This window comes from Balaenoptera musculus, chromosome 20 (assembly GCF_009873245.2).
Source record: "Balaenoptera musculus isolate JJ_BM4_2016_0621 chromosome 20, mBalMus1.pri.v3, whole genome shotgun sequence".
In the NCBI taxonomy this organism is placed as follows: domain Eukaryota; kingdom Metazoa; phylum Chordata; class Mammalia; order Artiodactyla; family Balaenopteridae; genus Balaenoptera; species Balaenoptera musculus.
This window is the reverse complement of record NC_045804.1, coordinates 13175847-13203365: the sequence shown is the minus strand read 5'-3', so window position 1 is coordinate 13203365 and position 27519 is coordinate 13175847. Positions and strand designations below refer to the sequence as shown.

General features: G+C 49.9%; 1 protein-coding gene across 1 annotated transcript in view; it reads right to left on the bottom strand.

The window, feature by feature from the left end:
- TBCD (tubulin folding cofactor D) overlaps window positions 1–27519 on the bottom strand; it is a 175603-nt gene that overhangs the window by 36889 nt on the left and 111195 nt on the right. Inside the window, exons 16-22 of the mRNA XM_036835790.1 lie at window positions 25007–25036; window positions 20674–20759; window positions 13991–14071; window positions 9030–9103; window positions 7368–7485; window positions 6000–6060; window positions 4637–4659 (exon numbers count right to left, since the gene is read on the bottom strand). Of these exons, the coding sequence (XP_036691685.1) occupies window positions 4637–4659; window positions 6000–6060; window positions 7368–7485; window positions 9030–9103; window positions 13991–14071; window positions 20674–20759; window positions 25007–25036 (473 nt within the window). The remainder of the gene's footprint in view (window positions 1–4636; window positions 4660–5999; window positions 6061–7367; window positions 7486–9029; window positions 9104–13990; window positions 14072–20673; window positions 20760–25006; window positions 25037–27519) is intronic.

Below are 27519 nucleotides of genomic sequence, written 5' to 3'. Positions count from 1 at the left end.
AGGAGGGAGGGAGCAGCCAAGTCCCAGGGCCCAAGGCACAGTAGTGAAGCCCAGCGGAGCTGCCTGTCCTGCGGAGTCACGAGGTTGAGATGGAAGGTGGGGAGGCCGAGGCGGCCGAAATCTGAGGGGCTGGGGAGCAGCACGGACAGCGCTGACCTTGAGCTGCACATGCGAGAAAAGAAACTACCTGAGCCTGCGAGGAGAGAAATGCTCCTGAAGAGAAGGCAGGGCACTTGCAGGAACCCGCACGGGCGGGAAGAAGCCCCCATCAGCCAGAGCACAGGCCTGGTCATGCGCGAGGCATCAGCAGAATCCTCAGGAGGGCCACCTCGGCAGCCGGTCAGATTGTTCTGGCCCCATCAGGCCTTCAGAACAGGGCTTGAAAGGATTCAACCGATCCCACCAACCAAACACCACCAGAAAGCAGCAGCCGGTGCCCAGCGACAAAAATACCACAAAGCCTGGCACCCAACAGAATTACCAGGAAAACACGGCCCACAGCTCCAAGAAAACCAATCCACACAACCAGACCCAGAAGCACCCAAGACGATGGAATGAACTTGCGGGGTCAGAATAGCTCTTAGTTTCTGCACATGTCCAAGGAGGGGAGGAGAGAGACTGAGGCATAAGGAAGACACGAATGGAACCTCAAGAAACAAAGAACACAGATCTGAAAATAAAAACTGCACTGAATGCAATCAATGAAGACAGGAACAGAAAGCAAAATAATAGAAACAAAGAGGTTTAAAAAGATATTGCTCAAAGACTAAGTGAATCATGTGAAAATGACAGAGGCGTTCATTTAAACAGGCTCCTGTGGGTCAAATAGCAACAGCTTGAGCAACAGAAAGAATAACAATGATGTTCCTGGATTACAACACACTGGGGGGCGGGGAGGACCCATGAGTCTATAGTGATACATTACAAAGAGAGAGACCAGGGTGGGAGTGGGGAGGGACGCTGCTCTCGCCAGACAAACTGGAAAACGAATGAGGGAATCAGCCAGGCACCCTCTGGCAGGCCACAGAGCGACGACTGATTCAGGCCAGGCAGGCAGGCACTGGACACCGGGGATCCACACATCTCGAAGCCACCCCCTCAGGTCAGTCGCTAGCTGCAAGGGGACACACCTCGCTCACGGGCACGTCTGACCTTCTGGAGGTCATCCCTGAACCCAGGGATCAACTCAGCGTCTCTACTAGGGGACAAGTGCACTGGCACAGCCCCTTCACAGGCAACACCAGTGTCCACACCAGCCATACCAGCCACGCCAGCCATGCCATGGGTAAGCCAGGTCCAACCATCAGGGAACAACCCAGCAAACCCACAATGTGGAATGGTACACAACAGGCCTGAACTCTTAAAAAGAGACTGTATCATGAAAAACAAAAACGGAGGGGACTGAATAACACCAAACACAGTACATGAATTTGAGCAGGTCCCAGCTCAAAGGGGAAAGACTACGGAGAGCATTTGATGACCTGAAGGAACCTGCGCTCACAGGTCACTGAGGTCACACCGACTCTCCTGGGTGTGGTGGGGACACTGGTTGTACATGGTTACACAGGACAAAGTCTCTGCTCTTCCCTGATGCTTTCTCAGGTTTTAAAGAGGAAGCAACATGCCCGCAACTTACTTTCCATAAAGAGAAACGATACACATATAAAGAGAGAGAGACACACACACTAGCTGAGATAAAACAAACAGTCAAAATGTTATTAATAATGGGGGAAAGGTGAACAGGTATTCACTGCACTAATTTTATTTAGACCCATAATCCCTCAAGATAAACTGTTGGGGGTTAGAGAAAATCAGTCCTTGCTATGCCCTCTCCCAGGAAGACTTCTGAGCACAGTCTGCCAAAGAGAACACAGTTCCCAAGGTCATTCAGATCGCTGAGAAAGCAACGGGAGGCCCCAACGAGACCAAGGGGACCGGGCACCCCTGGGGCCACATGGCCACGGCTCCCAGGACACCGGGCGGCCTCCCGAGGGCTGACTGCTTCACTCACAGAGGGGCAGGAGCACACCCTCCAGGGGACCAGAGCATGGGGCTGGTGCAAATCCCACATGCATCTCACATATCCCTCCAAGATCAAGATCCATCTCCCTCAACTACGTGAGCTGCCATTTCCATTTACCCACAGTTCACATTTCTTTAAGATTAAGACTTTCACGCTTCTGTTCTGCAAATGAAGGCCTGTCACCACTCCTGCAGGAGGGCCTGACACTGCCAGGTGACATGCAGGGACTGGGAGGTGGCCATCACAAGCAATGAGGCTGCCATGAACTCAAGTGTCACAGGATATTCACCGAGGGCTCCCCAGAGCACTCCAGGCCTGCTGACGGGAAGCACTTGATGGGTTTGAGAGTTCAGGCATTCCCAGTGAGATAGGAGCACCAGGCGGCCTGGCCAGGAGTCCTCACCCCCTTGCCCCTCCCCAACAGGGAATTTTCCTTCCAACCTGCTGGACACAGCGAGTGCTCAGAGCTCCCAGTGCACGCAGAGGTCCTCCCAGCACAATCCCACACAGCCAGCCAGCACTGACCACCCCAGGGTGTCACGGGGCAGCCCCATCAGCTTGTCAGAACCTACGGGATGCTCCGATCCTTTTGCCGGTGTGGGGGGATATGCAGGGCACATGGGACACATGGCTCTAGCACTAGGCAGACCTAAGGGGTCCCTTCAAGGACAGAGGATTTATTTCCACAGCCAAGGCCGCTTCCTGGAGGTGAGGGCCAAGGAAGGATGGGTCTGGCACTTTGTCCCAGATGTGGAAGGTCACCTCCCAGTCCCTAGAAGGTTCTGCCTGACAGGATCCTCTGTTTACCTGGGCCGGGGGTCCTGCTGAAAGGTCTACACTGGTGCCATCTATGGTGGGGCCTCAGGTCACAGGGAATCAGCTCAACCCAATGGAAACCCTGGACGCCAAGGCCCGGAGGCGGGGGGAGGTGGGGGTGGTGGAAACCCTCCCTGGGTGGCAATACCTGTGCATGTGTCACGAGTGGCCACAGGGAGGATTCAGCGTGACTCCACAGGGAAGGGACCCAGGAAGCTGGTGCCTGGTCTATCCTGGACTCTGTCCTGTGGGCCTTTTATGTTGCTGATTTTAATCTGTATCCTTTTGCTGCAATAAGTCATAACCACAAGCATAATGGCTCTGCTGAGTTCTGAGTCCTTCTACCAGCAAGTCACTGAGCCTGAAGGTGGTCTTGGTGACCCCCAAACTCTCAATAAGAAAACAGTCCAAGGAAATAATGGGGCTAAGCTGGATCTACAAGGTCAGAAGGACTGGACACCTCACATTCAAGCCCCAGCAAGAGCCTTCTGGCCTGGTCCTGCAGGGCCATGTGACCCCCCCTTCTGTGGTCACTGCCAGGGCCTCTGGCCAAGACCTGTGTGGGAGTCACACTTCATGAACAAACACTGCTGAGGCACCCAGGCCCGTCCCACCCAGAGGGCCTCTGTTGCACCAGAGGCCACGTGCATTATCTTCCTACACTGGCCTCACTGGCCTCCAAATCAGCAGAGGGTGACGCCAGCTAACTGTGAGGTCACCTAAGCGACCTCTGAGAGAAGCCCCCGTGTGGCCCCAGCCACCCTGGACGGGGAGGTCACAGCAGGCCCTGGGCTGCCAGGAAAGCTGGAGGCAGGGAGAGCGGCCAAAATGAGAACAGCTCAAACAAGAACAGGCTGACGTCCACTGCCCTGCACCGTTTTACATTAAAACACAAGAAAAACGAGATGCAAGCCACAGACTGGGAGAAAATTCTGGCAAATCACCTGTCTACAAAGAGCTCATGTCCAGAACATGACGAGAGTGCTGACAGCTTGGTAAGAAGACGACAGAGCATGAGATTTTTTTTTATGAGCAAAAGATGTGAACAGTCACTTCACAGAAGAGGGAGGACAGCCAGTCCACACAGGAGGTGTCAAGGTCACCAGGCCCCAGGTATGCAAACTAAAGTGGTGGTGAGCTACCCCACACCCAAGGATCAGCCCCAGCTTAAGGCTGCCCACGCCCAGCGCTGATGAGGACACCTTAGACACACTGCACCGCATGACCCAGCAACACATCCACACCAAGACTCATACGCCAATGCTCACAAAACCTTTATCCCGAAGAAGCCAAAGCTGGAACAACCAGATGCCCATCACCTGGCGAGCAGATAACCACACCAAGCACACACACCACCGACCACCACACAGCACTACAAAAGAACACACCACTGTACACCAACCACATGGTGAATCTCAGAAACAGCACGCTTGGTGACAAAGACCAGACCCCAAGGCTCCACAGAATGGTTCTATCCGCATGACATTCAGAGGGCAGACCCTAGCCACCAGGGCGGAGGGGACCCACTGCAAAGGGCAGAAGGCAGATCCAGGCGGTGCCGCTGCTGCAGGTGGACGGTCCACAGCCACCAGCCCCGTCAGACTCCACAGTCAAACGAGCAAGCTTCTCACCACGTCATCAGTGAAGCTCAGAATCCAACCAGGCCTTTCACGGCTCTTCACCCCCTCAAACAGGATAAGCACAGACAACTTGGCCAGGACCACTCGGGAGACACCCATGACTAGGGGCCCAATATTTTCTTCACAAAACATAAAACTTCAGGTGTGTAAAGCTTACCTGTATAACTGACGATCGTAAAGCTAAAAATAAAGAATTGAAAGTTACTTAGTTATTTAAATTACTAGGATTTAAAAAATAACACAGCAGGTATATAACAAGCATCAAAAGGATAACAAAAAGAAACACACAGGTGGGCGTTTCCCAGGAGGGGCTGACGGAGCCCACTCCACTCTCCAAGAGCACCTCACTAACAAGCCCCTCCCTCACTAAGACCCACCGTGCATTACCACATTTAATCCTCACAACAGCCCAGATCCCTCCTTCCCTCACCTGGAAGAGAAACCAAGGGTCAGAGAGGGGAGGAAGAGGGTTGCCAGCCAGTGAGGGGGACCTGGATACCCGGACCTGCCCCCCTGACAGCCCCTCAGGCAGTAAACTAATCCTAATGGTCCTTCTCCTTTCAAGGAACTCAGAGAAGCAATTCACAGCATCACCACTAACTACCATCCAAGCCACCACTCACTGAATGTTCATGCTGTGCCAGAAACTCCACTCAACTCTCCGAACGCATTCTTTAATTCTCATAGAAACTCAAGCAAGTAAGTTCCACTATTACCCAGGCTCTACAGAAAAAGGAAGCCGAGGACGGGGGACGGTCCCCGCACTGAACCGCCTCCTGCGTCACACGGCGTCAGCCCGGCTTGACAGTGTCAGGTGAGCACCAGACTCCACTCTAAAGGTGAGAAATGCACCTAAACAGATGGTACAGTTTTGCCAAAATGGAAAAGAAAGTTAACGGCACCAACAGGATGAGGAAGGAAAGACGTCAAAATGGTGAATTAATTACATAAAGAGCTAAATCTTAAAGAAAACAAAACTCTACTCAGAACAACAAACAGTAAAGCCGTTTGACATCTCAAGAGTGACTTCCAGGTTATCCTATAACATTAAGACCTACAGTTCATACTTCACCAATTTTGACTCACAGAAGCCTTTGAGAATCTCAAAAACCCAGAAAAATGCACACACCTCCTCCCCAGAGAAGTGCATACACAAACCCTGGGTGTGACTTCAGACTCGGGGTTCCCCCACCGTGGAGGCACAACTGGGGGTGCAAGGCCTTCGTGCTTGTTCTGTGTGCCACTGCCCACCCGCCCTTGCGTGAGGACGCGGCCCGAGCGAGGAGGGTGGCCAGGCTGCACAGCAGGACTAGATGAAAGGCGGGTGCTCTGCAATGTCCCGCGGAGGACACTTGGCCACACAGAAGAGCCCGAGCTCACCCCAAGGGTTTGCACCATAGCCCCAGGACTGACCCTCGGGGCTTCACTTGGGGCTCAGGAGCAGGGAGGGCTTGGGGGCAGGCAGGCGCCAGGTACCAGGAGACCTAGAAGAGGGGCGGCCCCAGAGGCTGCACACTGACCTGCTGGTGGATCTGCTTCAGGCCCTGCACGGCCTTCTCGTCTAGGAAGTCTGAGACGGGCCTGCGGGGGTTCAAACACCACGTGTGAGGTCCTGGGAGAGCATCAGGGAGACACGCATGCAGGCCTGGTGCCCCGCCAGCTCCCAGCCCGCAAGCACCTGCAGGGGCATCCCTGAAGGTACATCCACCAACTCAAGGGGGCAGACGGAAGACCTTCTCAGTCAGCGGTTAGCAGACAATAGAGACAGGGCTGTGACGAGGCGCCTGCTTGAGAGCGGGGACCCCAGGCTCGGGAAGCATCTGAGGCCCCGGGACGGGGAGCAGCCCAGCTCCCAGGTGCCCCGTGACTTGCTTTGGAAAAGATTACAGCGGCTGAGGCTGCGGTCAGGGCCCTGCAGCCAGCGGCCTCACTGCCGCTCTGGACAGGCCTGCTCGGCACCCAGAAACCTGGATTTCGGGAGGGCTCTCCCCATTCCCTAACTGCCCAGACTGTTTGCACAAACCACGTGGCTTATGCTGAAACCTGATTTCTTCTGGGAGTCTGGCATTTGGGTTCATGGCAGGTAGAGAACCCACACGACCAGCCCCCAAAAAACCCCCGGGGGCCGGTCTCTCTGGCCTTCCCTGGGGGACACGTGTTGTCACACGCACTGCCAGGGGATTAGGTGAGTCCTGCACAGCTGCACCAGGAGAGGATTCCATAAACGCCAGGTCCTCGGCCGAGCCCACAGGTGCCATTTCACCCCCTCGCAGATGTCCTTCAAACGGACTGTGGGGAGAGGAGCAGGGTTAACTCGGACCTGCTATCATTGTGTCCCCAGGAAATCACCTCGAAGGACAGGAAGCGACTTAAAGTACAGTTTTCCCCAAGCTGGAGTCCAAGAACCACAGCACAGACATCACAGTGTGCTGTGAGCTTTTGCCTTCGAGGAAAAATCAGTTGGAAAGTCAAGTAGGAAGACGAAGCAGCTGCTTCACAAAACATTCTCAACATTCGGACGTTCTCAGCAACCCCACACTGCGTGTCTATTGTTATTTATACCAACTGAGCCAGCAGAAAAGGCTCCTGGTAGACACTTTTAAATTTATATTCTCTGGTATTTTAAATTATCGAAAGTGATAAATGAACAAAGAATATTGAATATACGAGCTACTCAACACAAGCTCTGAAAACGTGTCTTTGCTTTTACAATCTGTTTACCTCAGAAAGAGCGAGGTGACAGGAGAAGCCCAGAGAGGTGGGGTCCCCCAGAGAGGACAGGGGACCACTGACAGACGTCATCAGGAGCACAGGGCCCCTGGAGACCATGCCGCCGGTACAAAGGAAGGGGCGCGTGGACAGGGCCCCAGCTGTGGCCCAGCTCCTACCTGCCCTGCTGCACGGCCAGTGTGTACAGGCTGTGGCTGACCTCTGCGCAGGCGAGCACAGCCCCGTGCCGAGTGTGTAGGTCTGGACTCTGTGTCATCGACAGCAGACGCGGGAAAACTGCAAAGGACACACGGGAGATGCACACAGGGTGACAGACGCGAGGATTCAGGATCCAGGGGAGAAACAAACCCACTCAGTTATCTCTGTCAGGATCATTACCTCACAACCAAGGCTAAACTAAAGTCTCTGACATGCCAAACTTCGTCAGCAGACACAAGGGCAGCGAGCAGGAATGTGAACGAGGATGACACTTGCCCCCAAACAGCACATGCTCTTCAGGGCTCCGGACACAGGGTGGTGACCCAGGGTGAGAGCAGACAGCAGGGAAGAAGGAAAACAGACTGTTTTCCAGGTCTTTCCTGCTGTTCAGGGGCTGCCAGGGCTCTGCCTGGGGGGCAGGGAGGACAGAGGCCGGGCTGCAGGACCCTACAGCCAACACACGGTGCCTCAGCCTGGAGCTCACCCTCTCCTGCTCAGAGCAGAGGAAGCCCCCAAGCCTGTGCTCTGGGGACAGAGAGCAAAGTCAGAGAGTCCTTGAAGCCTGGCAGGGAGCGCAGACAAGGAGCCGCACCCACAGCGGCTCTGCCCCACCAGCCCCACCAGCCAGGGGGAACCACAGTCACAGCCGGGCAGAGGCCATGGAAGCCGACAGCGTCCTTGCCAGGAGAGGGCCCACACAGGCACTCAGACGTGGCAGCTGGTAGCGGTCAGTGTTTAAGAATCAGGGAAATCCCTTATCCTGGGGCGGTCAGCACTCTTGAACTGGGAAGAAAGTGTCCCCTTCATTCAAGCAGCAGGATTATCATAAAAGGAAAGTAAACACCAGGTGAGATTCCTGACATTAAGCTTAATTAACAGACCATGAAGCTGAAAGGGCCCTCCGGAGCTAACAGGCCCCAAATCTTCATTTAAAATCCCAGAGTGTGTGATTAAAACCAGTAACTCCAAATGAAGAAACATGATCCAACCAACAGTTACTTCTCTAATAAATGTCAGTGGGAATAAGTATAATGTGGAGAAATTTGTGTATTGTTCCCTAAATTAAAATCAGATGCCCACTTATTCCAAGTAGAAAAAACATGATGGAACATATACGGGTTCTTTCCTTAATGATAAGGGCATGTCATCAATTCAGACTGGCTGTTCTGTTCTTGAGTAAAGTGCGCTCAGGCCTGGCCCAGGAAGTCAGCAAATCCACTGCAGCCCCAGGGAAGCAGCTCACTGTTTAATATGTTATATTATGAGTTACTTCACTTGTTGTTTTAAGGCTAGTTCTGAAACACACAGTGTACAGCAGATCCATCGATTCCTGCTGGGATGGCGCAGGAATCCTGCGGCTCCTGGGGACACACACACCTCCGTGCTCACAGCACCTGCGCTCCCAGAGGCCATGGCACCTGGTTTGTGATCTGTCCCTGACGAAGCAGAGACCAGTTCTTCAAGCCCTTCTCGGCAAGAGAGAAACCCCCAGGCCTTGAAATCAGTGAGGGGGCCTCCAGGGCTTCCTGCTGCGTGTTTGTGCATGTGTCCGTGGTGCACACGCATGTGCAAGTGTGAGTGCACATGCACTTGCATGTGCAAGTGTGAGGAGGAGCACCTACCATGACGGGCGCTGTGCTCGGGTGCTCGCTGAGCCAGGTTCCGCAGTGCCTTGGCTGACAGCTCCCTGATGGCCCTGGAGGATGGGGCAGAGAGCACTGTTAGTCCTTCATTTCTAGGATTCTGGTTTTATTCAATTACAGAGAGGACAGTGCACGTGAGCTGTCAACTGGCCACTTAGTCAAACACTATGAAAACAAACACAAACTAACAAGCAAGTGAGAACCTCTGCTCATAACAAATGAGGGAGAGAGACTTCACCAAGAGGAGGCACTACATGCAAGTCCCTGTCAGGACACAGCTGCCATCTGCACGGCGCTGGATGGCAAAGTATGTCTCCAACCTCCTGCACCCCAAGGGACGCAGAGGACGCGAGTACTGGGGAGCCTGTGAAACCACCACTGGGAAGATCGAGGGCTAAATGAGGGAAGCTCGTGAGGCTCAAGCTAATAAACAGGAGGCATACATCACATCAGTGCAAACATTTCCAATCAACGCACATTTGTTATATTCTCAACACACAGAACAGAAGGATGACCCCAGGACGGGTTAATGAAGCCGAGTTCCCTCCTGAACCTGCCAGGGGCCAGACAGGTCTGATCAAACCTTGAGGATGACTTGTGAAGCTGACACCCTCCCCCACGCCCCCCTAGCCCCATCCCGGCACTAAAAGTCAGGAGGGCACTGCCAAGAGCTCCAGACAGAACAGGAAGTAGTCATTTCCTTAAAATAATAATTAGGAGGACTACAGAACAAGACAGAACATGATAACGACATTAAAGAAGAAGCACGCAAAAGGGGGCATCTGCAGTTTGATCATTATACGTTCCAAGTACACAAGCACCAGAGAGAAGCACTTGGAGGATGAAAGTGGATGGTGGGGCAGGAGATCCTTCCCCTCTTGTGTACGCCCAGGCCTCTCGATGCCCCCAGACCAGCTTAGAGGTCTGCTTCCAACAGAAAACAGCCAGCTCTTCAAGGCAGGGAGGTCTCATGTGCTAAAAGCCCATTCAGGAAGCCACTTCTGAAGGCTGAGTGATCAGGTCTCAGAGCAGAGAAAGCCCCACAGTTGCCAAGGAGGTAGCTATTCTAACAGGCTTAGTTACACTTACCCTCAAATTAGTGCACTTCTAGGATAAGCCTTCTGTATTTAAAAATATTATATTTACCATCTAAATGTCAGACCTCAAACTATAAAACTCTTAGAAGAAAACAAAGGGGAAAAGTTTCATGACATTAGATTTGGTAATGTTTTCTTGGATGTGACACCGAAAGCTCAGGCAAAAGTAAAACTATATACATTGATAATAGGTAAATTGGACTACATTAAAATTTTAAACTTCCGCATATCAAAGGATACAATCAACAGAGTGAGAAGGCAACCTACAGGATGGGAGGAAATATTTGCAAATCATGTATCTGATAAGGGACTAACATCCAGAATATATAAAGAACTCTTACAACCCAACAACAACAATGAAAACTAAGAAACTGCATTTTAAAATGGGCAAAGGACTTGAACTATTTCTCCAAAGATGATATACAAATAGCCAACAAGCATATGAAAAGATGCTCAATGTCACTAATCATTAGGGAAATGCAAATCAAAACCACAATGAAATACCACCTCACACCCCACACCCATTTAAGATCGACACTATTTAAAAAAAAAAAAAAAAGAAAGAAAGAAAGAAAATAACAAGTACTGGTGAGGATTTGCAGAAATTGGAATCCTTGTGCATTGCTGGTGGGAATGTTAAATGGTACAGCCATTATGAAAAACAGTATGGCTTTTAAGATTAAAAACAGAATTACTATTTAAGCTCACAATCCCACTTCTGGGTACATACCCAAAAAACTGAAAGCAGGGTCTCAAAGAGATATTTACACACCCATATTCATAGCAGCATTACTCACAATAGCTAAAATGTGGAAGCAATCCAAGTATCCATGGACGGATGAATGGATAAAGAAGATGTGGCATGTATATACAATCGAATATTGTTCAGCCTTAAAAAGGAAGGAAATTCTGACACATGCTACAACACGGATGAACCTTGGAGGACAGTATGTTGAGTGGAATCAGCCAGTCACAGAAGGACAAATCCTGTAGGATTCCATATGAGATTCCTAGAGGAGTTACATTCATAGAGACAGACAGGAGAATGGGGGCTGCCACGGGGAGGAAGAGTCGATGATTAACCGGGACAGAGTTTCAGTTTTGCAAGATGAAAAAGTTGGCTGTACAGCAAGGGGAATGTACTTAACTGAACTCTACACTAAAAATGATTAAGATAAATATTACATGTATTTTACCACAGTCAAAAAATTTTTAATTATGTTTATTTTGATACATAAATTATTTGGGGTGAGTACGTCTAAGTATCAGAAATTTTTTTAAAAATTTTATTGAATTATAGTTGATTTACAATGTTGTGTTAATTTCTGTACAGCAGAGTGATTCAGTTATACATATATATTCTTTTCCACATTCTTTCCCATTATAGTTTATCACAGGATATTAAATATAGTTCCCTGTGCTATACTGTAGGAGTTTGTTGTTTATCAGAAAATGTTTAAAAAGAAACCCAAAACAATGGATAATACTTCTCAAAAGTGTATACTATTAAAAGTATAATAGAATACCTATACTAGTGAAGGTATAAATACACCACTAAAGAATGTCTGTAAAGAATTCTCTAAGGCTCCCCATTTTCCACAAGCCATGTATTCACAGGAAATTGAATAGACCCTATTTATGAACTTTTAGCTGATATCTCCTCATGGATGTAATCCAGGCCAAAAACAGAGAAAGGCAGAAATATCTCCATCTCTGAAGAATCATAAGAAAATTAGGTCATGATCATGCTCTGTGAATCCCAACATTTGAGAAAATGTGAGCAGGCGTTATCGTGAGGACCTTCAAATCTGACTGCAATTTCCCCTCCATTCTGTGATTCATGCATCCTGGAAACTTCAGGTTTTTAGAGCTTATACTAAACATAGTATTTCCACAAATAATGTTTTAAATAAAATTAACAACAAAAAAAAAGAAAAAAATAGAAACCAAATAGCAAAATGACAGGTATAAATTGATAACCACTTCAGATGTGAAAGGACTGAAGCCCTCAAACAAAAGGCAGACACTGTCAGGCTGGACGTAAAGGCAGGACCATCTGCCATCCCCCTGACACACAGACAAGGGTGCAGGACAATAGTGGCTGTGAGAGGCCTCTTTTTGTAAGGCCCCAGCTTCTAATGGTTTTCACATTTTTAAAGGGTTTAAAAAGAAAAGGGGACTTCCCTGGTGGTCCAGTGGTAAAGAATCCACCTTGCCATGCAGGGGACGCGGGTTCGATCCCTGGTCAGGGAACTAAGATCCCACATGCCAGCGGGGCAACTAAGCCCATGCGCCACAACTACTGAGCTCGCGCACCTCAACTAGAGAGCCCACATGCCGCAAACTACAGAGCACTCTCCCTGGAACCCGCATGCCACAACTACAGAGGCCGTGCGCCCTGGAGCCCGTGCACCACAGCTAGAGAAGAGAAAACCTGCACACCACAACTAGAGAGAAGCCTGCGCACCAGAACGAAGAGCCCGCGCCCCACAACGGAAGATCCCGCATGCCTCAGCAAAGATCCCGCATGCCTCAGCAAAGATCCTGCGTGCCGCAACTAAGACCCGACACAGACAAAAATAAATTAAATAAATAAATAATAAATCTTAGAAAAGAAAAAAACAATAAAATACATGGGACAGTGACCTAAAATGTTTACTCTCTGGCCCTTTAAATAAAAAGCTTGCCGACCCTTCAGCCGTAATAATATCAAATTACACTTTAGGACAAGAAATCTAACGTGAAACAAAAAGGGGCATTTCATAAAAATAAAGGGTCAATACATCTGGAAGATACAAAAGTTAGAAATGTAATTGCACCTAACCAGAGAGTCCCACCCTAAATATGTGAAGGAAACCTGACAGAACTGAAAGAAGAAATAAACATTTCAACAACAGCTGGAGATTTCAATAGCTCAAAAGTTTAGTCTAACACCATGGATGACACAGTTGCAATTTTGGTTTTAAATGTCCTATTGACTGCAACTAACACCCACTGTAAGCTGGGGTTCCGGACGTAGAACCTGAAGAAGCTACTTGGCGTTCGTGTCCCTCAGACCACGGCCTGAGCACCGGCAGCCACGCCGAGCCTCCCACGAGAAAATAAGCTGTCTTCCCAGAGGTGCTGCCAGAAGCACTGATACCCGCTCTGGGTTATGCACTGGCCCTCCCCTTTGAAGGGACACGTTCAACTGCTGGAAATGCTAAGACACCTTGAAGCTGCTTCGTAATCACGAAAAAGCTACAGGCCTGCCTGGCTCCAGGAAGGATGGAGAAGACGGCTAAGCGGCCACGTGGATCGGACTCGAGCTGGGATGCCCTGGCCGCAGAGCAGATGAGGCAGATCCCACAGCCTAAGGTCCTCGCCCTCAGGAGGCCACCCGCCCTCCATGACACGGGAAAGTTTCCACACCCAGCAGACTTCACTGAGGTCTCCAGAAGTAAAACAGGAGATAGACCATTAACCAACACATCAGGCATGAAGACTGGAACTTACGTTACTTCTCAGGAGTTACTTTAAAATATGAAATCTACCTAGATGGGAGGGGAGTCTGAGGAGAATGCATACATGTTTATGCATGGCTGAGTCGCTTTGCTGTGCACCTGACACTATCACATTGTTCATCAGCTATACTCCAATATAAAATAAAAAGTTTAAATGGTAAAATATATATATATACATATATATAATATATATGTATATAAACTAAAAAAAAAAAGAAATCTACAATCAGACAATATACTCAAGGCTTACGAGCTCGATTTAATCTCTCCTTTGGGAAAAAATAAGAATTCTTATTTGACAGATAAGCTAATTAGGCAAACACAAAAACACAAAACCTACCCATCCCAATGGTTTATCTTCATGGTAACCAGGTGGTCTATCATTGGTTGTGTGTATTCAGGAAAGCCGGCAATAGACATGCTGGAAAAAACAATATTCAGAGATGGTGAGAATGAGGAACAGGAACTCACACACTGCTTATGAGAACGTAAAATGGTACAACCACTTTCCAAAAAAGTTCGGCAGTTTCTTATAAATATACAGAAATCCCCTTATAAGTATGTATCCAAAAGAAATGAAGATATATACATCCACAAAAAGACTTCTAAACAAATGTTTAAGCAGCTTCATTCATCGGAGCCCAAAACGCAAAACAACCTAAATGTCTATAACAGATGGACTAACAGATAAACTGCAGAACAGCCACAGACTCAAAACAGCTCAGCAACAAAGAGGAACAAGCTACCAACACACACAGCAAGCATGACTCTCAGAAACCACTGTGCTGAGAAAGGAGCCAGGCACAGGGGGCCATCCTTTCTGACTCCACTCGTGTGACATTCTACAAAAGGCATCAGCGAGCTACGGGTGGCGCCTGGAGCCGAGGTGCTGAGCCCTCCATATCTCAGCGACGGCGCTGGTCACCCAGGTGTGTGTGCTGCCAGCACTCGCTGAGCTGTACGCTTCATACGAGGGCAGCTGGTGGAGCATGATTATGCCTTAAAAGTAAGAGTTACATCTCCTGAAAATACCATAGGAGAATTAAAACAAAATAATCTCCAAGTGGGACAGGCCTTTCTAATTATGACTCGAAACCCAGAAGCCAAAAAAGAAGAGACTGGTACATTCAAACACTCAACCAAAAGAGAAAAATACTATCAGGAAAAACACACCATAAACAAAATCAAAAGTATCTGCAACTGCTATCACAAACAAGAGCCTTCTGTATAATGGAGTTCTTCCAAATCAATAAGAAAATGTCATCACCTAGTAGAAAATCATTAAAGTTTATAGAAAAGAAAGAAGATGCAGCTCAAACATTCAGCCTCATTCAATGGGAAATGGAAAGGAAACTTCTGTCCATCCGTCAAACTGCCAAAGTCAGAGGGGTTGACAGCTGCTGCTGGAAGGCTCTAGAAGCGTACAGAGACACTGCCGCGGACAGCGTCTTGGCACAGCCTCTAGAGAGAGCAAGTGGCACTGCCCAGGAAATTGAAAATGTAATGCCCTTTGGTCTAGCAATTCCACTTCTGTTAATTCACTCAGATACAACCACACAGGTGAGAAGTGATATATACAAGAATATTCACTTCACATCGTTTATAACAGTGAAACACTGGACAGAAGCCAAGGGCCAGGAAGGGAGATCTACAGGTCACACTCCATGTCCAGATATGGAAGGCTCTCCAAGACGCAGGACGTCACAGGCAGCCTACGGTGTATATGTTCTGCTGTATGTAACAGTACACACAGAGCTGCCTCCTTACTGCTAAGAGCTCATCATTATTACTGCAGGCAGACCTCGTTTTACTGTGCTTCACAGATGCTGCATATTTTACAAATTGAAGGTTTGTGGCAACACTGCATCGAGCACGTCGGCACCATTTTCCAGCACCATTTGCTCACTTTGTGTCTGTGTCACATTCTGGTAATTTTTGCAACATTTCAAACTTTTTCAATATTATTATTGTATGTGTTATGGTGATCTGTGAACAGTGATCTCTCATGTTACTACTGTGACTCGCTGAAGGCTCAGATGATGGTTAGCACTGCTGAGCAATAAAGCATTTTTAAATTAAGGCATGTACATTGTTTTTTTAGACATAATGCTATTGCACACCTAACAGACTACAGTACAGTGTTAAGATAACTCTCATACGCACTGGGAAACCAAAAAATTCGTGCAACTCACTTTAATGTGATACTCACTTTATTACGGTGGTCTGGCCCCGAACCCACAATATCCCCAAGGTGTGCCTGTACTTGACCAAGCCTCTGAAGATGAGCACTTCAGGGGTTCCAACCTTGTGTACTGTGTGCCACCGCTCAGCGTGGACAGAAGGAAGTCGACACACCCACAGACATGATATGAACCCAATCTCTCTAGAAGACACAAGGAACTGGGGCCAACAGGGACCCCCAGGGTAGAACCAGGTGCCTGGAAGGAGAGGTGAGATGCACTGCTTTTCCCTAAACACCCCCTGCACCTTCTGAATTTTATACCGTGAACATGTATCACTTATTCCAAAATATGCACTTTTATACTTCATGCCTCTAAAACACCCAATTGCTTACAAATATTGTCTGAACCCGCCACACCATCCACATAACCCCACCACGGACCTCATCACCACCCACGTGTTACAAGGAGGCTGAGAGACAGAGCGGATGGCACAGACGGCCAAGAAGGGAGAAACAGGATTTTACCCAAACCCTGTGAGGGCACACTGCATGTGCACAGCATGAACAGGGGCGCTGGGCGGGCATGCGTGTGCTACAGGGTGTGAGGTCTGGGAGAGTCGAATCAGGGAAAATCTTTGCTCTGGGCGTGACAGGGAGAAAAGCAGAGGCTTCACCAGCAGCGAGGTGGATTGAGAGCCCCCCTAAAGATGATGAAACCGCTTGGGAGAGAGTCAGAAGAAGAAAACAGAAAAGTGAGGACAGCAGACAAGCTGCTGAAGCTGTCAGAAATGGAGGCAAGACACAATTCCTGGTCCCACATAACCTACAGGCCCCTGGCCCACCCAACAGATAGACCCACCCCAGGCCAGCATCCTGACCCTCCAAAGCTTCCAGAGACGCAGGCAGAGGCAACAGTGGCCTCTCAGAAAAAACCAGACAGAGGTCGGCCACCTAAGTTCTAGTCCAAGCTTTGACACCAACTAGCGGCTGACCTTGGAGAAGATGCACTGCTGGCACTGCCAGCCCAGACAGCGCTCGGCACTTACTGAGCACTCAGGCTAGGCTGCACGGCGGCCAAGTGCAAACCAAGAGGGGCGTCCACCACAGGGCGGAGGACTGGGGGAGGCGAGCCAAGGAGGATGCATGGCCTGCTGGGGGCCGGGAGGCAGGGTGGTGGTGTGACAAAGAGAAAGCGCTCCGTTCTGCACTCAGACAAGTGACGGGGGTGGGGTCGTGGAGGCTCTGCAAGTGTACAGGACAGTGAGAGCTGGGCTACTGTGACAGCTGACCGGACAAGCAGAGTGAACGTTTGAGGGCTCTTAGGGATGCAAGAGTGACAGAACTAGGTCACCAACCGGACGTGGGGAATGAGAGAAGGAGAAGCAAAACTGAGTTGATGATGTGGATGGCATGCTGTTCACCGAGTTAGGAAATAAGAGAGAAAGTTCACTCTGAGGTTTCCTTAGTTTGAAGAACTCATGGGACAGGAACGTGCAAAATGATTGGAAAGCAAACTACTAGAAAGCAAAATGTGACAAAATCCTTCTCTAGAAGGATGCACAGTGTTGTGGTGCCAGCAATCTGTTAAGGAAATTTACAGTTGCAAGAAGACCAACCAATAAAAATTGCTCACGACTGCTCGTTATGTCACAGCAGAAAACAGCTGGGCAAATGGAAGCACCACCCATATGCACACATCCAAAGCCAAGGGGCTCGGACGACCACCAGCTGGTGAGTGGGAGACAAGCTGCAGCCCACGCGGTGGACCGCTACTGGGCAGCATGGATGAACGATGACATACAGTGACAGGAGCCCGCACACCACGTGACTGTCCTACAAGTTCTAGAAAAGGTCAACTCCAGTGACAGAAGGCAGCTCAGAGGCTGTCAGGGCCAGGGCATGAGGGAACTTTCTGGAGCGACAGAAACATTCCCTGTGTTGACTGCAGCAGTGGTTACACATCTGCCAAAACCCACATTTTAAATTAGTGGATTTTACTGTATGTAAATCATATGTAATGAAATAGGAGAACAAAAATAAAGCTGATTTTTAACAAAGGGTTTTGTCTTAGGAATACACAGGACGCTGAAAGAACAAGCCACGGACCAGGAGAAAACATCTGCAGATCATGGACCTAAGAAAGGATTTGTATCCAGAACATAGGAAGAATTCTCAAAGTCTCAGTAAGAAGAAAACAACCAACCCAATAGATAAACAGGCAAAAGATTTGTCAAATAAGCCCATGAAAAAATGCTCAATGTCATTAGTCATTAGGAAAACACAAATTAATGAGCTCCTCCTGCATATCCATTAGAATGGCTAAGATTAAAAACACTGACCACACCAAGGGCTAGCAAGGACAGGGTAAAATGATGCAGCCACTCTGGAAAACCATCCAGCAGTTTCTTAAAACAATCAGGATCCAGCCACTTCACTCCCAGGTGTTTAACCAGATAAAGGAAAGCACCTGCCCAAAGACAGACGTGCACACGAAGGTGATCGAAGCCCTAACCTGGAAACCCCTAGACGTCCCTCACAGGGGAAAACGTGGTTCATCACATGAGGGAACTAGGAACGCGTGGGCACCCACGCAGGGAGGACACATCCGAGAGAGCAGGCAGAGCACAGGCGGCCAGAACAGCACCCAGAGTCCACACCACACGACTCCATTCACCCAACGACCCAGAGTGACAGGAACAGACCGGTGCCTGGAGAAGGGGCGCCCAGAAATCCTGTGGAGACGGGTCTCTATCTGCATTGTGGTGACAAAGATCTGTGCCCATCAACACTGATCAGAACCTACACGTTAAATACGTGCAATTTCCTGTGTGTCACCAGCACCGTGACAAAGCTCTGAGTCAAAAGTAGAGGTAAGACGATGCTGGTCCCCCCCACCTGATGGTCTTCATCCACGTGTTTCAATTCCCATCCGTGTGTCACACACTCCCGTCTCCAGGAGAATCATCCGCACATCGGCCCACACGTCCACTCAGATGTGCCGTGAGCCCCACGTGTTCAGTGACTCTGAGCCTCGGACCTTCCCCAAAACCCACAGGCGTGTTCTCCCTCACTGGTGCACCCCAACACCTCCACTCTCCTGACCACACCCACTCTCGCCAGAGGACCCAACCCTGTGCCCTAGCTGTCCCCTGACCATGTCTCACACCTTGTGAGGGGGCCTGACCACCCTCTGATCATCCCCCACCTTGTAAGGGGGCCCTCCCTGACTGTCACCTTGCTTCCAGTTACCAAAACGCAGTCACAGTGGTATATTCAAAATGCAGATGTGACCGTCAAACCTGGTTCCCTGACCTCAGGACAACCCAAGGCCCCACTTTGGCTCAGAAGCCCCACCACCCCAGGCTGACTCTGGACCCTTCCCTGCAGGACTGTCCCCTACCCCACACCAGGCTCCCTGGGCACAGTTCCCTCTGCCCTGCCGTCCAGGCTGACAGCAGGACCCTGGGTGTCGGCCCTGCCTTGGGGCAAGGGAAGAGCTCCCCCAAGCGCCCTGTGGTGATGGGGTACAGCCACAGACCCTGGTCCCCAGGACTGCTGGACCCCTCCTCACAGACTGCCTCTCATCCACGGAAGTGTGCAGAACCCTCTGTGGCAGACAGACCCTGAGCCAGCCCATCTATGAAACGCAGACCCGCTCAGAGACCTCAGCCACAGGAAAAGGACGCCAGGGCCAAAAACTACGAGTTCTTTTACCCATGAAACTCAGGCAAAGGTAAGAGATTCTCCATGTAAAATATATGTTCAGATATTAACAATCAAAGGAAACAGAATTAAAATAGGAAAGAACTGATAAGGCACAGAAGACCATTAAATGTTGAGGAAAGGTGGAAAGGACACTAAAAATACAGCGTGTTTGGTCAAAGATTGTTTCTGGGAAGGAGGCCAAATGCTACATTTAAAAAAAAAAAAAAAAAAAAATCTGTCCATGCTGGTTATGGAGAAATGTAGTTTCTGCATGGTCTGCACAGCAGGGGTATCAGGGAATCTACCCTTAAGACCCATAATGGTTAACAATTTTAAAAAGCACTGGCGTGTTTCCTCTCCCAATTTAAGGCAAATAAGTCACTTCATAAAATCATGCCCATCTTGTATTAGTGTTGCAATGAGTTAACTAAGACACGCGGACTCACTGCCCCACTACTTACTTACTTATATTAAGTTTTGATGTGATTTCTGCAAACCACAGTTAGGGATGTTAAATATTTATTCCTTGACTTGATTTCTCAAATACCTCTTTCTTGCTCATCTCATAAACAAGCTAGAGATAACTTCAACTTGGGAAACACTACCTTATTGAAACAGAAAAAGAAGGACAGTCACTACCAATCTAAGAATTCATTCTGAGAAACTCCCCAGTGGAGCAGCGGCCACACAGAAAGCAATGCACAGTTTTGGCTTGTGGCTGTTCTCTGGAGAAGACCAAGCTCTCAACGAAACAGCTAGTGAAACAGGCCGGTTTAAGAGAAAAATAATCACCACGGCACTGTTCTTGAAACTCTTCATACCTCTTTAAAAAATGAGCACCCTTCTCAGGACCAGATCCTGCACCCCCTTCTCCAGGCCACCCCTGCCCTGCTACTGTCCATTTGGATTCATTTGCATTTTGCAAAGTTTTATGTAAACAGAATCATACACTATGCACTCTGTCCAATCAATCTGAAACAAAAGTTTCAAAACAGTTTTCAATTCCTTTTTTAACTTTTCACACATGAATTAAAATTTACTCTTAGTGGACCTTCCAGGCTGAAGAAACGAAATGGTGGAAACTTATCTGTGACTCAACGAAAACATTATATTTTATGATGAATATTAAAACTTACCTTATAACCAGGAAACAGTTAGATCTGTTACCAACAGTAAAGTAGTCAGCTGTGGTCAAAATATCAATCCCATGAGGGAAAGTGCCCTAATGAAAAAATAAAATGGAAAAAAAAGACAAAAATAATTTTATTGAGTAAAGGCATTTTCAAAGTTTGATAATCATATGCACATATGTTACTTTTATGAACAAAGAAGCATGATATAAACTGAAAGCTAAAACTACACGCCACTTAACCGAACTCAACCCAGGACTTTCAAGTCAGGTCACTTTACTAACTGCCTCTCCAAGGCTGGACACTGTGCTAAAATTATTTGAACCACTTAAAATTTTTTTTCCTAACAATTCAAGCATTTCAACTTTAAAATGTTGTAAGAGCCCTTTCTTTAAACCACACACCATAAAAACACATCAGGTTTCAGCAGAATTAAAGCTTCCAATTTCATTCAACCCGTGCCCCGGCGTCCAGAAGGACCCCAGAGTCCCCTCTGAAGGGCCGGCACCTGCCTGGGCTATGAATCCTGGACAAGAGCCCACCCCCCCACAGCTGGCAGGAGAATGAACAAGACAACAACTGGGAGGTCCCATTGGGGGCCTGACAGCCAACACCCAGGACCAGACTCTGAAACAGTGGGTTGGGGAGTTGGGGACAGCCCCCCTTAACACACCCAGGGACACACTCCCGGCCTAGGTCCAGGCCCCGCCCCAAAGTCTGCAAGTTATTATTGATACCACTCTCTGGTAACAATACTTGAAAATCTGAAAACAAGACAAATAGTTTTTTTTTTTTAGCTGCGTTGGGTCTTCGTTGCTGCGTGTGGGCTTTCTCTAGCTGCAGCGAGCAGGGGCTACTCTTCATCGTGGTGCACGGGTTTCTCATTGCGGTGGCTTCTCTTGTTGCAGAGCATGGTCCCTAGAGTGCGTGGGCTCAACAGTTGTGGCGTGTGGGCTATAGGACTCATGGGCTTCAGTAGTTGTGGCTCGCGGGCTCTAGAGCACAGGCTCAGTAGTTGTGGCACACGGGCTTAGCTGCTCTGTGGCATGTGGGGTCTTCCCAGACCAGGACTCAAACCCTTGTTCCCTGCATTGGCAGGTGGATTCTTAACCTCTGCGTCACCAGGGAAGTCCCCAAATAGTTTTCTAAAAGGACATAAATGACAAACTTTCGACCAAGGAGTGAATGCCTTGCTGTCACCAACCATAGGAGGGTGTGTTGAGGCCTGGGTCCCCAGAGCCCTTCCCCACTCTGAGCAAGCCGTAGACTAGGGACCCACAGACTGCTAACCTCCCACACCATCTCGAGGGAGCCCCGCACATGAAGAACTTGGGATCTGACTCCAAACTGTCAACGGACCCCAGCGTGTTCGTCACGGACACAATGTCAGGATCAGAGGTTTGGTTCCCAAGCGAACCTAAAAGCCAATCAGTCTCCGAGCACAGCTCAGGGCAGGGGACGGCCCCCCACCACCCAAGGGGCCACCGCACGCCGGGCTGACTCCTGCTGGACTCCAGTCCACCCCAGACCAGCCTGAGGCCACGTCAGATAAAGGCCACTGTGGCTGCAGGAGGAGGTGGTGCCCTCTGCTCCACCACCCAAGCCTGCCGCCCCCCGGGCAACGTTCAGATGCCTCCTGACACCCCAAGATCTTCTTGGTCCGGCCACTGCATACCCAAGCATCACAGCTCTGTCCAGACAGCTCATCCCTGCAAGGAGGGACAGAACAGACAGAGGGGGCTGTGTTCCAGCAAATCCCTCCTGAGGTTTCTCTGGGAGCCGGGAGTGGAGGCTCAGGACCCCTCGCTCAGGCCTGAGTCCCCGGTGGGCAGGGGCAAGTCTGGACGGAGAGGTGGGCCCCCCACCAAATCCTCCTGCAGATTCCCCCGTCGCTGAAGGTGGCCAAAGACAGGGTCTGTGCTCGCACCCAGGAGCCCGGAGGACATCCCACCCCAGGGCCGTGGACAAACGCGCCCCCTGCTGCCCCTCACTTGCGCTCCATGCCCTCAGCAAGTCCACCACACACGGCCGCTAAGAGCCTCGCCCCACGTCTGGGAACGCATGTGCCCTCTCCACGCTCCCCTCCCGCGCCCCCATTTCCTTTGGCAGGTTCACATTCTTCTCCTCCTCGTTCCTGCCAAGCTGCAGAAGGACGTCACCGAGTGCAGGCCCACAGTACGCACCTCTCAAACATCAGCATGGCTTCCCCTGGACCGCGCAGGCCGGTTTTACTGTAAACACCAGTGCACAGGGAGACAGGGAGGGTAAGGGCACAAGGACCCTAGCTGCTCACCTTCCTTCTCTGACGGACCCCCCAACCTGAGTGGCCCCCACGCTCCGACTGCGCAGGGAGCAGTACTGCCCAGCTCCTGACCGCCCTGGTGTCTTCTGGAACCTGGGGCTCTGACGACAGGGGTGCCGTGGGGGCTGGAGGTGGGCGGGAGACGCCTCTTCTCCTGGGCTCTGACTTTCAGGGTGCCCAGGCTCCCCTGGCTCAGCCTCCAGCAGTTCCCTTCTTGATCACAGCCCCCGCCCTCCTCTCCAGGCCCGGATCTTGGCCTGCGGGCCCCTCGACAACCCCACATTTCTCCCTGTCAGCCTCCCTCGTTCTGCAGGCGGCACTTGCTGCCCTGACGCAGCGAAGCCTGTCGCCACTAGAGGTTGGCATCTCTGTCTAGTGACCAGCTTTCTTCTAAGTTTTCAGGGCTCCAGGTAGACAGGACTAAGGGACACCCAAGGATACTGGGTCTCAGTCACCTCCCAGCCACGGAAGAAAGGCTGTGACCTTACTGGGCTCCTTCCACAGACAAGCACACCCACAGAATGAGGCAGCACCCCAACAATTTCAAGGTAGCACGAATTCAAGTTCAAGATGAGTGACTTGGTTCCCTCTGTCTTTGGCGATGACTGTGGAATCCGAGACTTCGTTTGGACCCATCTTGGCATCAGTTTAGCCTTAACGCTGCATTCAGAACTGGACACCTCACCTCAAGGCCCCGGCCCCTCCACACACACGCTCACAGCTCACAGCACAGGCTGCAGAACCTCCAGCGAAGCCGCCCTCCTCTCCGCCCCTTGGCTGCTCTATCGCCTTCGATGGAAGGTCAGCAGGTCGGCCGCCCTCCACAGACCTGGTCCAGCCTGAAGCCCCGCTGGCTCCTCTCTCTGCTCCACCCTGAGTGCTGGGGGACCCCTCACCAACACCCAGGCCACGTGGACGGAGGCGCCTCGCCCAGCAGCCCACACTTCCGGGAGAACTTCCCACCGTGCCCCAAACGTGACCCCCGTGGAAGCCACAGCTGCAGCATCACCCCCTCTCCCTGGCCTTTGGCGGCCCAGGAAGGGCAAGTGGACCCAGCGCTGGGAACGCAGGCCCCGGTTCAACAGCAAGGCTGGCCCCGCTGTGGGAACCCTGACAGACTCGAGGGCATCCAAGGGGACAGTCCCTGCACGCACGCTTTCTCGCAGATGTCCAGGCAGGAGTCTTGGAATCCCGTGTTTGTCCAAGCCTTCCCTCTTGTGCACGCCCACCTCTCCCGTCCTCCCACCTGCTGAGCAGCTGCTCTGCGTGGGCTCCCCTCGGTCCTGCAGCCTGACCTCTGCCCCTCAAGGCCCGTCTCCGCTTGTCCCCAGTATCACCTGCTGATCCCCAGGCCCACAACGCACTCACCTCTCTGGGCTGGAGGAGGGGATCACCGCCCAGATCTCTCTCCTGGCGCCCTTCTGAGCATAGCTCAGACCTCTCTCTTGGGCTCCCCTGGCCATGGGAAGCTGACCCTTGAGACGGCCCATTTGCTGCCAGACTGGCCACGTGTCCCAGGGTGGTCATCGTCACACACAGTATGAATGACTTGGGGATAAAGGTCACACCTCCCAGCCCAGGCTGACCGCAATAAGAGGTTCAGGGCCGGGGGCACGACGTCAAGTCAGGAGGGGCCGTGGGGCGGCTGGCAGGCGGAAGCTGGCTCCTTCCACACGTGGGACAGGCAGGGGTCACACCTCTGCCCCTGCCCTGCCAGGCTCCTCTGCCCACACCCCTCCAGCGCCCACGGGCAACTGCTGACATCAGAAGGCTCCCGGCAATGCACAAGGCACTGATTTCTGACGTGTGTGAAAATTACTTACACATTCAAGTTTCCTGTAAAACAACAACTAATTGTTTAAAACTTGTGTCAATACTCACCTGAGTCACGTTATGAGTGAATCTGCGACCGGAAGTCACAGTGTGAAGTACTAGCTTATTCTAGGTAAATTCTTTACCCACATTTGTAGCTTTACTATTTCTACTTCTACATCTACAGGAAGTTTTAGGAATGAAGATTTTTGAAAATAGCCATACCTGTCTTCCCACGTTCTCCTGGAAAGCAGCCTAGGAAGAGAAGCACAAACACAGCGGTGAGTTAGGTGTGTCCTCGCTGGACGTGAGTGATGGACGCACAGCAAACCCAGTGCAAGACAAATGAGCCATGACTGTTTTCTAAATAAAGGTCCTCACTGCTGGCCACTCAGAGCCTCAAGGGTGGTTTATCTCTCTGTTTTTACATCTTGGTGTGCTTTAAAACCATGATTTAAGAATTCAAGTTTATAAAATCAGCTTAGCGGCCAATGCTGAGCTTCACACCAAAGCCTAATTCAAGGCCTTAGATACAAAAATAAGAATAGAGTCATATCTATTTGGTTAACTAAAAGCCCAAAACACAAATCATTTTCCTGGGGATGTGTGATGACAGCTCACAGGATGGTGACGCTGAGTGCCGGTCTCCCCCCCAGCACCTGCCACGGACACGCTCCACGTCCTGCTCACAGGCCCAGAGCTGGGCTGTTCAGAAGGTCAAAACATTACCTCAGAATGAGGCATCCTTCGGTGGACCTTCTTGCCACCAGCTAGCAAAGGCCCAAGGCGTGCAGCTGCGCACAGTGCAACCTCATCGCCACACGCCATCCACCAGAGAGACAGGTCAGAGGGCAGAGGTCAGGTGGCTGGTGGCTTCAGGGAGCACCTGGGAAGGGTGACCCTGCCTGCAGACGCAGCCCCAATGCCTGGGGCGGGAGCTTCCTGGAAGTGAGGTCGTAACCTCTAGGACTTTCATTTCAGCTACAACTTCATCATCCCCTGTGGGGCGCTGGGAGGAGCACATGCAGTTGTGCCTAAGGAATCAAGACAACGGAACACAAAGACCCCCACGTGATGTTTAAATGTGCACCCGACACCTCTGGCAGGTTACAGAGAAAACCAGAAACTTGGTCGTCTCCAAGACCTCGCACTTGGTGGCCCTGGGGAGGCACAGCTGGACTGGCACTTCCCCAGGGGCCCTCGTGCAGCTTTCACACTGGGAGCAAGGAGACTTGACTTTTGCTATGTACCATTTTGCACCTTTTGCAATAAATTCATTAAAGAAAATTTAAAAGCAAAAATGAAACCAACCAAAAGGCAATGGAAAAAAGATACAATGCCAATTTACGTAACATGCAATATTTAGGAACACGTTTACTATTCTGGTGACATCATTTAAAAGGTAAAAAATAATACGAGATTTACATGAAAAAGCACAAGTCCTAAAATGGTGACACAATGTTGAAAAAAAAGAAATGGGAGGAATGGCTCTACCTAGTATTAGGGTTACTAGAGAGCCATGGTAACCCAGACAAAAAGACAGACACAGATCGATGGGACAGAACAGAGAAGATCTTTAGGATCGAGAGCTAAGCAACGAATTCTCAGATTCTCAGGCTTGACACCAGAAACATGACCCATAAAAGAAAAAACTGGTAGGTTGGATCTCATCAGAATTTAAAAACTCTTGTTCTTGTGAAAGACCTTGTAAAGAGGATGAACAGACAACCCACAGACTGGAAGGAAGAACCTACAAACCACTCGCCCAAGAAAGAAAAAGACTCCTAAACTCAACAATAAAAACAAACAACCCCATGAAAAAAGGGGCAGAAGACTTTGCTGGGGCTCAGGGCAGGCCACCCAAGCCACATATTGATATTTTGAATTAAAGTTACTTGAGAAACGGCCAATAGGAGAAAAATGATATTAAAAACACTCTGACTGTAAAAGCAGGAATAAATCTCCCATGTGAAGGTACCCTCCCCATTCCAGGAGGAGAGAAAGCGTCCTCATCACCAGTTAGGGAAATAAACCTTGTCACTTCTTCATGAGCCCCTTTGTTAAATCTTCACAAGTAACTGTTTCTTCGTCTGAAAATGATATAGAAACTGCCTGCTTTGGTCACTTTGTGGGTCCTATTTTTATGAGACCTCCGTGTATATGAATTACCTTGTTTCCTTTTCTCCTGTTAATCTGTCTTGTGTCAATTTAATTACTAGACCAGCCAAAATCCACCAAGAAGGACTGGTGTGGGGGGAGGAATTTCCCCCTCCCCAACAACTTAAGCAGACACGTCACCAAAGAGGATACAGGTGGGAAACACCACATGAAAACTTGCACAACATCACTAGCATCGCCATCAGAGAAATGCAAGTTAAAGCCACAGTGAGATATCACCACACACCTACTCAGAGTAACTAGCGCAAAAATAATGACAACACCAAATGCTGGTGAGGCCATAGAAAAGCTGATCACTGACAGAATGATGGAGGGAAGGTACAATGGTGCAGCCCCTCTGGAAGACAGCAGGGCCCTTTCTTACAGAACTAACCATGCAACTACCATATGACCCCAAAATTGTATTCTTGGCATTTATCCCAGAGAAATAGAAATTGTGTTCACACAAAAACCTGTCCATGAATGTTTACAGCAGCCTAATTCTTAATAGTCCCAAACCAGAAACAACCGAGAGGCCCTACAATACATGAACAATTCAGGCAGCTGTGGCACAGCTGGCC